The following is a 12,750-nucleotide window of genomic DNA, read 5'->3' as shown; positions in this document are numbered from 1 at the left end:
GTGATGGAATATCCTGGATATACCATGAACTGACATCACAATTTCAAGCTATACAGCCAACTTGAGTCACTGCTGTGGCGCCGCGAGTATTTCTGTATGTGTAGATTTACGTATCATGATTATGCCTAGCGAGGCAGGTGATAGCATGGTACATTGCACATGTGCAGGTCGAAGATCGCGCCAACATAAACAACAAACATGGCTGCTTCCAGTATTTTTTTTTCAGATTTATTTCTAATTCTTTGTAGATAACACTTTTAGTTTGGAACTTTTTGATGAGGGGCGGCACGATGGTGTAGTGGTTAGCCCTATTGCCTCACAGCAAGAAAGTTCTGGGTTCGAGCCCAGTGGCCGACGAGGGCCTTTCTGTGCGGAGTTTGCATGTTCTCCCCGTGTCTGTGTGGGTTTCCTCCGAGTGCTCCGGTTTCCCCCACAGTCCAAAGACATGCAGGTTAGGCTAATTGGTGGCTCTAAATTGACCGTAGGTGTGAATGAGAGTGTGAATGGTTGTATGTGTCTATGTATCAGCCCTACGATGACCTGGTGACTTGTCCAGGGTGTACCCCACCTCTTGCCCATCATCAGCTGGGATAGGCTCCAGCTTGCCCGTGACCCTGCACAGGATAAGCGGTTATGGATGGATGGCTTTTTTGATGAGGGATATAAATCTAACATACCATGCAGTGAGAGGCACCGGTAATTATTAATCTTTGGTGGCTGGCATAGTACTATTTTCTTCAGGGCTGCACCCCTCACAAAATACTATTCTGTATGTTAGGAATGTTAACTATCCACAAATAAGTATTTGACGGAGGTTCAAACCCCAAATCCACTCCCTAGCTATGCAACTGCCTGGTTGAGAAAGCCTGCTATAAAAGATAGATATGATCTAAGTGTATTCCACAGTATTGTTGGGAAGGAAGCATTTAAACTTACCTGAAGTAAAAGAATATTGCCAGAGAGATGAGGAGAGACGCAATGGACAAAGCGTGACCCACAATTGCCATGTAGTACAGAATGTATGCATTCTGCAAAATATACACACAACACTACAGATTCACAAAACATGACTGGGACATTATTTTTAGCTCATACAACACTGAACAACACATACAATGCCAAACTTGGTTTATTCCCCTCTCTCTTGTTTACTGCCAAAATCCTACAGACACACTCCTCACTATTAATAGTCTGCAAAGGGAACCAAGTGTTTTTTCTCCCATCTGGTGTTAAAGTAAACTGTTCAAGCTGCTAGACTGGTATTTCAGACTGCTTCGAATATTTAGATATTTAAGAGCAATGCCATAAAGTCCTACAGTACCTTTAACTTGTCTTTAGTGTAGGCAATGCAGAGGGTGTAGTTGGACCAAGTCCTGTTTGTCTCAGGATGTAGAAACCAGTTCCCATTCTCATCACAATATTTTATGGCCTTTTCTAATATTAGAAGAGAAATCATTAGACAGAAATTTGAAACATTCTAGGGAGTTTCTTCAGAAGAAAAAATTCAAAGTTTTATAATGTTCTTGAACGGGAATCATAATATTCTGTTATTATTACACCATGATCATTGCATAAGAAAAAAAAAACCGCTTTGTGGAAACTGGATGTAGATTCAAACTGTGAGATCTTTGGGGTTTTTTTTATTTTAATTTTTTTTTTTTTTTACTTTTACCTGTAGGGTCAAAGTCAGGGAAGTAGTTGGGACAGTTTTGAGATGTGTATGTTCCTGCAGGTGTATCATCCCAACACAGCCACCCATCCCACGTCCGGTTACAGTACAGACCTAAAATATGAATAAATACAATTAAACAGAAATGAGGTTGTTAATTTGTTTTTATGTACAATTTTATCTCATAGAAATGTGTGAGTGAATGTAAGAGCATGTTGAACTACAGTGGGGAAAACAAGTATTTGATCCCTTGCTGATTTTGTTGGTTTACCCACTAAGAAAGACTTGATCAGTCTGTAATTTTAATTGTAGGTGTATTCTAACATGTGGAGACAGAATATCAAAAAGAAACTCCAGAAAATAACTTTTAAATATCTATATTAATTTATTTGTATTTTATTGAGAAAAAGAAGTATTTGATCCCCTAGTAACCATCAAGAGTTCTTGTTAATACAGACAAGTTAGACTCTCCAAATTCCCTTGTCACCTAAATTGAAGACACCTGATATCACTAATGACTTGTATAAAAGCCACCTGGCCACAGAATCAATCAGTTTGTCAGACTCCAAACTCTCCAACATTGGAAAGACTAAAGAGCTTTCTGTGGATTTAAGGGAGAAGATTGTAGACCTGCACAAGACCGGTATGGGCTACAAAACCATTAGCAAGAAGCTGGGCGTTAAGGTGACAACTGTTGGTGCAATTGTGCGCAAGTACAAGACTCACAACATGATCATCAATCGACCTAGGTCTGGGGCTCCAAACAAGATCTCACCTCGTGGGGTTTCCAGGATCATGAGAACGGTGAGAAATAGACCTAATACAACATGGGCAGAGTTAGTGGATGATCTTAAAGCAGCTGGGATCACAGTCACCAAGCAAACAGTTGGTAACACTTTACACCGCAATGGTCTAACATCTTGCAGTGCTCGCAAAGTACCCCTGCTTAAGAAAGCACATGTGCAGGCCCACCTGAACTTTGCCAATGAACATCTGAATGACTTGGAGAGTGACTGGGAGAAGGTGTTATGGTCAGATGAGACCAAAATTGAGCTCTTTGGCATCAATTCAACCCGTCGTGTCTGGAGGGAGAGACATGCTGCTTATGACCCCAAGAACACCATCCCCACTGTCAAGCATGGAGGTGGTAACATTATGCTTTGGGGGTGTTTTTTCTGCACAGGGCTACTTCACCGTATCAATGGGAGGATGGACGGAGCCATGTACCGTAAAATCCTAAGTGAAAACCTCCTTTCCTCTGCCAGGAAGCTTAAAATGGGTTGTGGATGGGTCTTCCAGCAGGATAATGACCCAAAGCATACAGCCAAGGCAACCAAGGAATGGCTGAAGAAGAAACATATCAAGGTCATGGAGTGGCCCAGCCAGTCTCCGGACCTGAATCCTATAGAAAATCTATGGAGAGAGCTGAAGCTCAGAGTTGCCAAGCGACAGCCACGGAATCTTGATGATTTAGAGGTCATTTGCAAAGAAGAGTGGACCAAAATTCCTCCTAATATGTGCAGAAACCTGGTCATCAACTACAAAAAACGTCTGACATCTGTGCTTGCTAATAAGGGGTTTGCCACAAAGTACTAAGTCCTTTTGGCAAGAGGGTTCAAATACTTATTTTCCTCAATAAAATGCAAATAAATTAATACAAATTCTTTAAAGTTGATTTCTTGATTTTCTTTGTGATATTCTGTCTCAGCATGTTAGACTACACCTACCATTAATATTACAGACTGATCGAGTCTTTATTAGTGGCCAAACCAACAAAATCAGCAAGGGATCAAATACTTGTTTTCCCCACTGTATATCACATTACAACTCTTCAAAAACAGTCCACTACCTGACTTGTTATACGGTGGGTCTCGGTTCATTTTCTCAAAGCATTTATATTGACCATCAATGATTTTCTTCCTCTCCTCTATTTTCTGAGTTTCCACAGGACTGACCAGGGTTTCTGCTGTGGTATCAGCCTCTGGCTCCACTTCACCATAAACAGACCCTTTCTGCAGGAGTGCCATTAGAAACAGTCAATAGAACAGTACTGACTGAACTACGGTATAATTGCTCTCAGGGGAAACTGTAAAACTATAAAACTACTTCATTCTGTTATTATTAAAAGTTTGGATTATTTTTAAATGCAAAATAAATGGTACTTGGCTTGACCAGAACTGCAATATTTACCTTTAATTTGTCCTTTGAGTTGCTAAGACACAGAGACCAGGTATTATTTATTGATGTGACGTGAGCCCAATTACCAGATTCATCACAATATTTGGTTATTTTTTCTGTGTAAGAGGAAAAAAACATAAAAAGCAATCACTCGTTACAGTAACCGTGCCAGTACTGTACCTAGAGATCAATCAGTGCATCAGCACAGTGTGTGAAAGGAAAACATAGTAAACGTTATATTGGTCTAGACTGGAAAAGAAGAGTGAGGCCTTTTTAAACCACTGTAAACAACCTCCTGTTTACTTTCCAGTGTTCACAGCTTGTTGGTTCATTCTTTCACAAAAAAATCCATATTAATACTGTCCAGTGGTGCTTGAAAGTTTGTGAACCCTTTAGAATTTTCTATATTTCTGCATAAATATGACCTAAAACATCGTCAGATTTTCACACAAGTCCTAAAAGTAGATAAAGAGAACCCAGATAAACAAATGAGACAAAAAATATTATACTTGGTCATTTGCCCCAGATGCAGCAAAACAGGCCCAAACCATGATACTACCACCACCATGTTTCACAGATGGTATAAGGTTCTTATGCTGGAATAAAGTGCTTTCCTATCTCCAAACATTTAAACCAAAAAGTTCTATTTTGGTCTCATCCGTCCACAAAACATTTTTCCAATAGCCTTCTGGCTTGTCCACGTGATCTTTAGCAAACTGCAGATGAGCAGCAATGTTCTTTTTGGAGAGCAGTGGCTTTCTCCTTGCAACCCTGCCATGCACACCATTGTTGTTCAGTGTTCTGTGGTCATTTGTGACCTCGCCAACTATTACACGCCTTGCTCTTGGAGTGATCTTTGTTGGTCGACCACTCCTGGGGAGGGTAACAATGGTCTTGAATTTCCTCCATTTGTACACAATCTGTCTGACTGTGGATTGGAGGAGTCCAAACTCTTTAGAGATGGTTTTGTAATCTTTTCCAGCTTGATGAGCATCAACAGCGCTTTTTCTGAGGTCCTCAGAAATCTCCTTTGTTCGTGCCATGATACACTTCCACAAATGTGTTGTGAAGATCAGGCTTTGATAGATTCCTGTTCTTTATATAAAACAGGGTGCCCACTCACACTTGATTGTCATCCCATTGACTGAAAACACCTGACTCTAATTTCACCTTCAAATTAACTGCTAATCCTAGAGGTTCACATACTTTTGCCACTCACAGATATGTAAAATTGGATCGTTTTCCTCAATAAATAAATGACCAAGTACAATATTTTTGTCTCATTTGTTTAACTGGGTTCTCTTTATCTACTTTTAGGACTTGTGTGAAAATCTGATGATGTTTTAGGTCATATTTATGCAGAAATATAGAACATTCTAAAGGGTTCACAAACTTTCAAGCACCGCTATATATAAAATGCTATGCCTGTGTATCATTATGTGACAATGTTTTAACATGTCATTAGGTGCTACGGTCTTTATGTAAATGACAAGCAAAGTGAAGCAAAGCTCTGGTACTCCAATTTTATAGAAACGCAACAATTTAATATAAATAGACTTGCAGAAAACTTCTACCTCATGGCCCAACCCTCAGCTATGTCAATGATATTTGATTGTTTATCGCTGTGTTGACTAAATTTGATAGCCAGATCCTTAGTTTAACAGATTTAAGAACTGAGTGAGACGTGGATGGACAGAGGAAATACTATTAACTGAATATTTTATGGCAATGCTTTTTTCATAGTTTTAAGGTAGAAAGCATCTTTGTCAGAAAATACTCAGGAAATTTTTTAATGTTGAATTTTGAAGGTGAGATTAATTAAACTCTCCTGAGGACACAAACAGATCTATCAAAATCACATTTAAATGATATCAATGCTGCAAACTCTATAAAATAAATTGCCATGAGCTACAATTTTGCTTTTGTGGGATCTTTAAGCTCTTATATAGTGAGAGAACCACTCCTCATCCCTCACACTCTGGAATGATCAGCCTGGACTCAGGAAATTTTCCTTCAGGTTTTATATTCTTGTGATTCCATTTGAGATCAAGACGTTCTTGCACTGCTTTTTGCTATCCCCCAACAGCTAATAAATTGTTTTCTGGGGCTCCAAATAAAATCCAGACAAGCTTTCCCCAGACACCTTTAGGCAGAAAAAAACCCCTAAAACAACCTACTGAAAACTGGTGCTGTTTTGTTGCAATTCATGTTAGAGAGTAAAAAAGAACAAAAGTCCCTCTCATGTCAGGATCTGGTCTTCCCAGGCAGTCTCCTGTCCCAGTACTAACCAACTCTTTAAGGCGTATGGGTGCGGCACCGATCTCCGTTTCGATAGCCCTCGACCTCTCACCTATACAGCTAGGGGCTAGTCCTCTGGTAATTGCAAGCGTTTGACTTCCCCACTCGCATCTGTATTGCAGCGTGCCTTGCCAGAAGGTACCATTTTTATGATGGTCTTTGGTATGACCCGACCGCAAGTAGAACTCGCAATCTCCCGGTCGAGAGGTGGGCACGCTAACCACTAGGCCAGCTCACGGTCAAAAAAGAACAAGCTGCAAATTAAATATCTGTTTGAGACAGCATTTCCAATTACCTAAAGGATCAGATGTCAAGATAGGCTGTGTGATAATAGCTTCTTGAGGCTTACCCGAGGTGTCAAAGGTAGGGTAGTCTGGACAGCTCTGAGAAGTATAAGCCCCAGCAGGAGTTTCATCCCAGCACAGCCAGCCATCCCAAAACCGGCTACAGTGGGAAGCTAGGAAGAAAGAAATTGAAAACTATTTAACAAAACGCAGCATATCCCCAGGCGTAAACATGAGCCCAAACCCAAACTCATGTTCACCGCTAAATAAGGGCTTAGTTGTCAGGTTGTACAGGGATGGACAAATCACTAGCTTGTGTGCCGGGACAAGTAGATTTTGTGTCTGGGCTAATAGTTTTTAATTCATAGCTACAAGTAGGAATATAGTAGGTAGCACAGCCACCTCACAACTCCAGGTTACTGTCTGTGTGGAGTTGTGCCTGTTTTCCCCATTTTTCCATGCTCTCCAGTTTCCTCCCACCTCCCAAAAACATGCTAGTTGGTCGACTGGCGATGCAAATAGCATGAATGAGTGTGCATACAAAGTGCTCTGTGATGGGCTGGTGTTCAATTCAGGGTGTGTCCCTGCCTAGCCTTCAGTGGGTCCTTGGAAAGGCTCTGGATCCACCAAACATGTTATTAGTCATAAAGCAATTTATTTAGTCAGAAAGCAATTACTGAAGATAAATAGTGAAGAAATGGATTTACACAGGGCGGCACGGTGGTGTAGTGGTTAACACTGTCACCTCACAGCAAGAAGGTCCTGGGTTAGATCCCAGCGGCCGGCGAGGGCCTTTCTGTGTGGAGTTTGCATGTTCTCCCTGTGTCCGTGTGGGTTTACTCCGGGTGCTTCCGTTTCCCCCACAGTCCAAAGACATGCAGGTTAGGCTAATTGGTGGCTCTAAATTGACCGTAGGTGTGAATGGTTGTCTATGTGTTAGCCCTGTGATGACCTGGCAACTTGTCCAGGGTGTACCCCGCCTCTCGCCCATAGTCAGCTGGGATAGGCTCCAGCTTCCCTGCAACCCTGTAGCCCTTGAGCGAGGCACCTAATTCCCAGCTGCTCCCCGGGCGCTGTTAGCATGGCTGCCCACTGCTCTGGGTATGTGTGTGTGCTCATTGCTCACGTGCGTGTGCATGTGTGTGTTCACTGCTTCAGATGGGTTAAATGCAGAGAAGAAATTTCACAAGTGTGTGATGAATAAAGTTGTGTTTCTTCTTTTTCTTCTTCATGATCAGCATGGCGATATTATGGTGGCACAGTGGTGTGGTGGCACAGTGGTGTAGTGGTGAGCACTGTTGCCTCACAGCAAGAAGGTTCTGGGTTCGAGCCCAGCAGCCAACGGGGGCTTTTCTGTGTGGAGTTTGTATGTTATCTGTGTGGGTTTCCTCCAAAGACATACAGTTAGGTTAACAGGGGATGGCCTTGGGCTGAAGTGCCCAAGAGTGGCAGCGTGCACATACACAGCGGCTTTGTTGTCCTATGATGAACTAAATTTTGTTGTACGTTTGTGCAGTGACAATAAAGGTATTCGATGATAATATGCTTAACTAGCTCACCATATTTTATTTTTATGTCAATTGAGTTTTTGGGCAACCAAAACATCAGACTGAGTAGCAATTAGAGATTTTATTTGACTAATTGACTAGTTAATGCATTTATGGTGTGTATATTTCTGTTTCACTTGGCACAGTGCAAAGGTTTTGAAATCACACACTCGACAAAATACAACCTCAGTCAGCTGCCATTATAAATATGTGTGATCAAGTAGCTGTTGCTGCGGCTTAATTCAGGCAAACATTTCATCAAAATGATGTGGAAATACCTTTTACTTACTTTTTAACCTGGCCTTCTTGTCGGTTAACGAACCAGTTTAACAAACACTGTGGTTAAAAAAAAGCAGTCAATCTTCCTAAAGATATCTAAAAACTTGATAAGTTAAGTGTGATCTCCTCAAACAATGAACAACAGGCTTTGATCAAGTAGCTGGATAACTGTAGTGAAGCCTAATCATTTCAGTTTGTAATCTGACTGGTTGTCAAAATGTCCACCCTGCAGTCAGAATCTTTAAACGCAATTTTCACCCTTTATAACTTTACTTGTTATTTCAGCTCAGGAATGTCTGTAGTTTTCAGAACCATATATAGTAGTAAGCATCAAATATTTCATCATATGAAGGGTTTCCCTGGCCGCCATACATATGCAGTTAATTTAAGAGATAAAATATTTCTTATTCTACCTGTTTTATTGTGTATCCCATCTCTGCTCAACAGCTCCAGACATTTATACTGAGATTCGGTCATGATCTGGCGCTCCCCCTCCATCACCCCCATAGCAGGAGCGAGAGAAAAGTCTGTGGTTGGTTCGGCTTTAGGCTCCACTCCACCCACAGTAGTAATCCGCTGTAAAAAGAGATGCACTCTTGATAGACTATATCAACATGGAAAGTCACATGTGGCAGACTGAATACTAGCTCATGTTCTGCCCCAGCTGCTCCATGATAACAAGAACAAATTATAGATTTGCTTTGGTATAATGAAACTTCATTCCTTCACAAGTAGCGTGGGCACTAAAAGACTCTGAAATGTTGAATCTGCAGCTTCTGCCTTTAAGCCACTTCATACTTCAAAAGCACTTCAGATCTAGAAAAGCATGGTAAAGTGTGCTTGTGACGAAAGGAATGGGTCATAAACGCAAGAGCTCAGCTAGTGTCATCATTGTGTAGTTTGGAGTGGCTGAGATTAAGCCCAGGCTTTTTTTTTAAAGCAGACAGAAAATGCTCCATCTGCAATGCTTCAGATAGCATCTCTAGTAGCGGCATCTGGTATGAGTCATCACACTAATAATTCTGAAAAAAGATGAGAGGTAACTCAGAAGCAACCTGCTTGTCTTCCTCTTAATCATCACATGTAAATGAAGTCAAAATATATTACCCTCAAGAATATTGCACTGCAATAGAAAGAAAGTCCTCCTGTTCTTACCTTATGTCTTAAAAGCTAAAATTTAAACATATTTGAGAGTTTTTCTGATGTCCCATGTAGCAGTTTAGCAGCCGTACATATGATGTCACTCCAAACATTGAAGTAAATGACGTCATACATACGACCACCAGGCCACCACTCATGTCAGCTCAAAGAGCCACTTCGCCTCTCAGCAAAACTTGAGCTTGAATACTAAATAACATCTACTCATCAAGTTCCACATCACACCAACGCAGCGGAAAAGCCAAGCCTCCACAACCAGACCACTTACCATTTTCTGCTACTTTGACCAAAAATCATTTTACCAACCACCAAAAATAAACACACACACACACACATATATATATATATATATATATATATATATATATATATATATATATATATATATATATATATATATCATATTAACATTTCATCACATAATTCTTCATGATTCACATCATTTAATAGGTAAGACCTTCTTACACATACCTACCAGGGGCTTCAAGGAAACTAATAAAAGCAACTAAACTGCCAAAAAGCATTAAATGAAATGTCAAAGCCACTTCTGAGCTAACCAGCATTTAGACAGCTGTTCTTCTGTTAAATGATAATAAAAAAATAAACCAGAAGTACATTTGTGAAAAGCATACACACACACCGTTAATGGTGTAGTTTAATTTCTTTGGGAATGCAGTGGGGGGAAAGTATTTCTATTTGTCTTTCCGTTAGTCTGATTACAGGAAGACACGGTTTGAGAGGTATTTATTGTAGCTGAGAGAGAGGATAAAAGTGTGAAAAATGTTTTCTGGTTTCTTAGCATTTATCAGAGCATTTATCAAATTGTTTCAGGTTCAGTGAAATAACATACTACATTGTATATTTTTATTATACAATACCAGTCCTCAAAAGGAGTCAATTTTCTGAATTTAAATAGAAAGAAAGAAAGAAAGATGTGTCAAGTACGAGTACAGCACTATAAACATTCTTATATCTCATCTCATCTCATCTCATTATTACTGAAAATGCGAACTAAATGCAAACTAAATCATCTAAAATGACACTCTGGCATCTGATTAGTTATATAGCATGTAGCTTAAATGAATAAAATAATGTGTTGAATAAAGCATGATATGTAACTATAAACTTTTAGACAAAGACAGAGAGAAAGACAGGCAAACAGACAGGTGTACCTACCGTATGTATATACAGACAAACAGACAGAGACACAGACAGACGGACAGACAGACTGCTGCAAATGATCTAATTCTCTATTTCTGGAAAACTGAGGAATGGCTAGAATCCTAGATTTCATCCTATGTTATGATGTTTATGTTCACTTGGAGCTATATGAACGACACCAGCTAACATAAATCACTGTAGTTGGAGTTTAGGAAGGTGACTTAAATAAGAAATAATTGATGCTCATGTTGTCATGGCGGATATTTATTTAGATTAGGGTTCCACAGATAACCAGTAACCAGGCATCCCAATCTATAAAGCTTCATAACAACCAGATAGATAGATAGATAGATAGATAGATAGATAGATAGATAGATAGATAGATAGATAGATAGATAGATAGAGAACAGTAAATAATGGTGACAGAAGCCCATTGAACACACCTGAATAAAACACAGACTGTAAAAAGCACAATGAATATGAGTGAAAGAGGAGAAGTGGGTGAGGAAAAACACTTGACATTTTGGGCGAGTACTTCCCCTCCTGCCAAACCTCTCTACACCGTTGTCACATTGGAAAAGAACGTATTATATCTAGAGGGTTTTACATGTTCCATATGAGCCCTGCCTACTATAGCACTGACACTGAGCAGCACACTGGAGAGTTTGTACATGGGGTGATTTTTCTTCATCGGTTTTTGGGGGAGTCATCTCGTATTTCTGAACAAACTGAAGCAGTGTCTGATGGAGTACTGAAATACATCAAATTAATCTCTTTCTAGGCACAGATTTGCAAAGTGGAAAAGTGGAATGAGAAAACCTGCCAGAAAAATAATTTACAGGATTTGAGACTTGAGACTGTGAAATCAAGTTCGGTGTGAAAAAAGAATAGACTGTGCTCATACATGAAATGTCAGTCTGCATAGTACAACATTTTATTATGTATGGCGAATGCAGGTATTATGGGACACTTTTTGTCATTATCCTATCAGATTATTCTGAAACGTAGTAGTTTATTCAGTTTAAAAAGAATAATTGTCACTTTTTATGCACCCTACTCATCTTACAAAACATGAACCAACTAGTACAACCTGATGTCATGAAAAATCACACACATTTAAACGAGCAAGTGTGATGTGGTTGGATTTTATACAAATAATGCTGCAAGATAAGCGATGGATACTGAACCCTAAGCTTAACCTTAACCTCTGTACCTTTTGATACAACCTAAGTTATGTAAGTAGATATGAACGTACGACGCTGACAAAGCTATGAATTAAATCGTTCAATACTCACCAACACAAACAGCATTAAAAGCCAGTAGATACCTTTCCAGCCCATGCTCTGAGATTCTATCTGTTTGAAAAGACAAGAAAGAGAAAAGTGTTTGACGGATATTTGGCCCAGGCTTACATACAATTTACTGTTTGATTTATTGTCAAGTTACTGTTTGTGTGGAGTTTTGCGTGTTCTCCTCATTTCCCCTGGGTTCTCCAGTTTCCATCCACTTTCCAAAGTCATGCCGGTAGGTGGATTATCTACTCTAAATTCTCCATACATGTGAATGAATATGTAAATATACATGTGCGAAACCTTTCATTTGACCGTCGCCACAGCCAGCGTGTATTCCTGCCTCACGCCCAGCGCTCACTCGGCTCCGGATCCACCACCATGACCAGGATAAAGTGGTTACTGAAGACGCATGAATGAACAAGACAATTAAACTATCGAGGTTGTGTTATCAGCATGATTTTGCGTTTGGCTTTTCTCAGGCATTTGGCTTCTTGTCAAACTGCCTTTCCCAATGGATCTTTTTAGTCACACCTTGTAAATTTACTTTTTGTGAGATAATTACTTTGCCGTGTAACCAGACTCCCTCAGTGGGTGTTTGGTTTCAGCACCTCAGCGGGTAGCAACAACTATGGACACAATACAGAAAGCCTCTGGATTCACTCTGCCATCTGATACAGCTTCTAATCGACAACAGCCAGAGGTTTTACTCCCGTTTTTTTAGCTGGATGGGGAATAAAATTGTATATTACAATAATGTGCAATTCATCTTAACACTCACACGTCATTTTCAAACCTGTAATTTTGTGTTGCTGCTTTGTTCTCTCTCAGAGCTATACTGCAGATGCAATTCTGGCAACCAGGTACCAAAAATATTACATTCTGAC

At 40.0% G+C, this 12,750-nt stretch overlaps 1 protein-coding gene across 1 annotated transcript in view; it reads right to left on the bottom strand.

Moving 5' to 3' along the window:
- calcr (calcitonin receptor) overlaps positions 1-11,914 on the bottom strand; it is a 56,592-nt gene extending 44,678 nt beyond the window's left edge. The window contains exons 1-8 of the mRNA XM_060942057.1: positions 11,870-11,914; positions 8,669-8,831; positions 6,495-6,602; positions 3,860-3,963; positions 3,519-3,681; positions 1,673-1,783; positions 1,322-1,434; positions 937-1,028 (exon numbers count right to left, since the gene is read on the bottom strand). Of these exons, the coding sequence (XP_060798040.1) occupies positions 937-1,028; positions 1,322-1,434; positions 1,673-1,783; positions 3,519-3,681; positions 3,860-3,963; positions 6,495-6,602; positions 8,669-8,831; positions 11,870-11,914 (899 nt within the window). The remainder of the gene's footprint in view (positions 1-936; positions 1,029-1,321; positions 1,435-1,672; positions 1,784-3,518; positions 3,682-3,859; positions 3,964-6,494; positions 6,603-8,668; positions 8,832-11,869) is intronic.
- Positions 11,915-12,750: the final 836 nt, after the last annotated feature.

This window comes from Neoarius graeffei, chromosome 16, assembly GCF_027579695.1.
Source record: "Neoarius graeffei isolate fNeoGra1 chromosome 16, fNeoGra1.pri, whole genome shotgun sequence".
NCBI lineage: Eukaryota > Metazoa > Chordata > Actinopteri > Siluriformes > Ariidae > Neoarius > Neoarius graeffei.
This window is presented reverse-complemented; position numbering and strand designations above follow the sequence as displayed.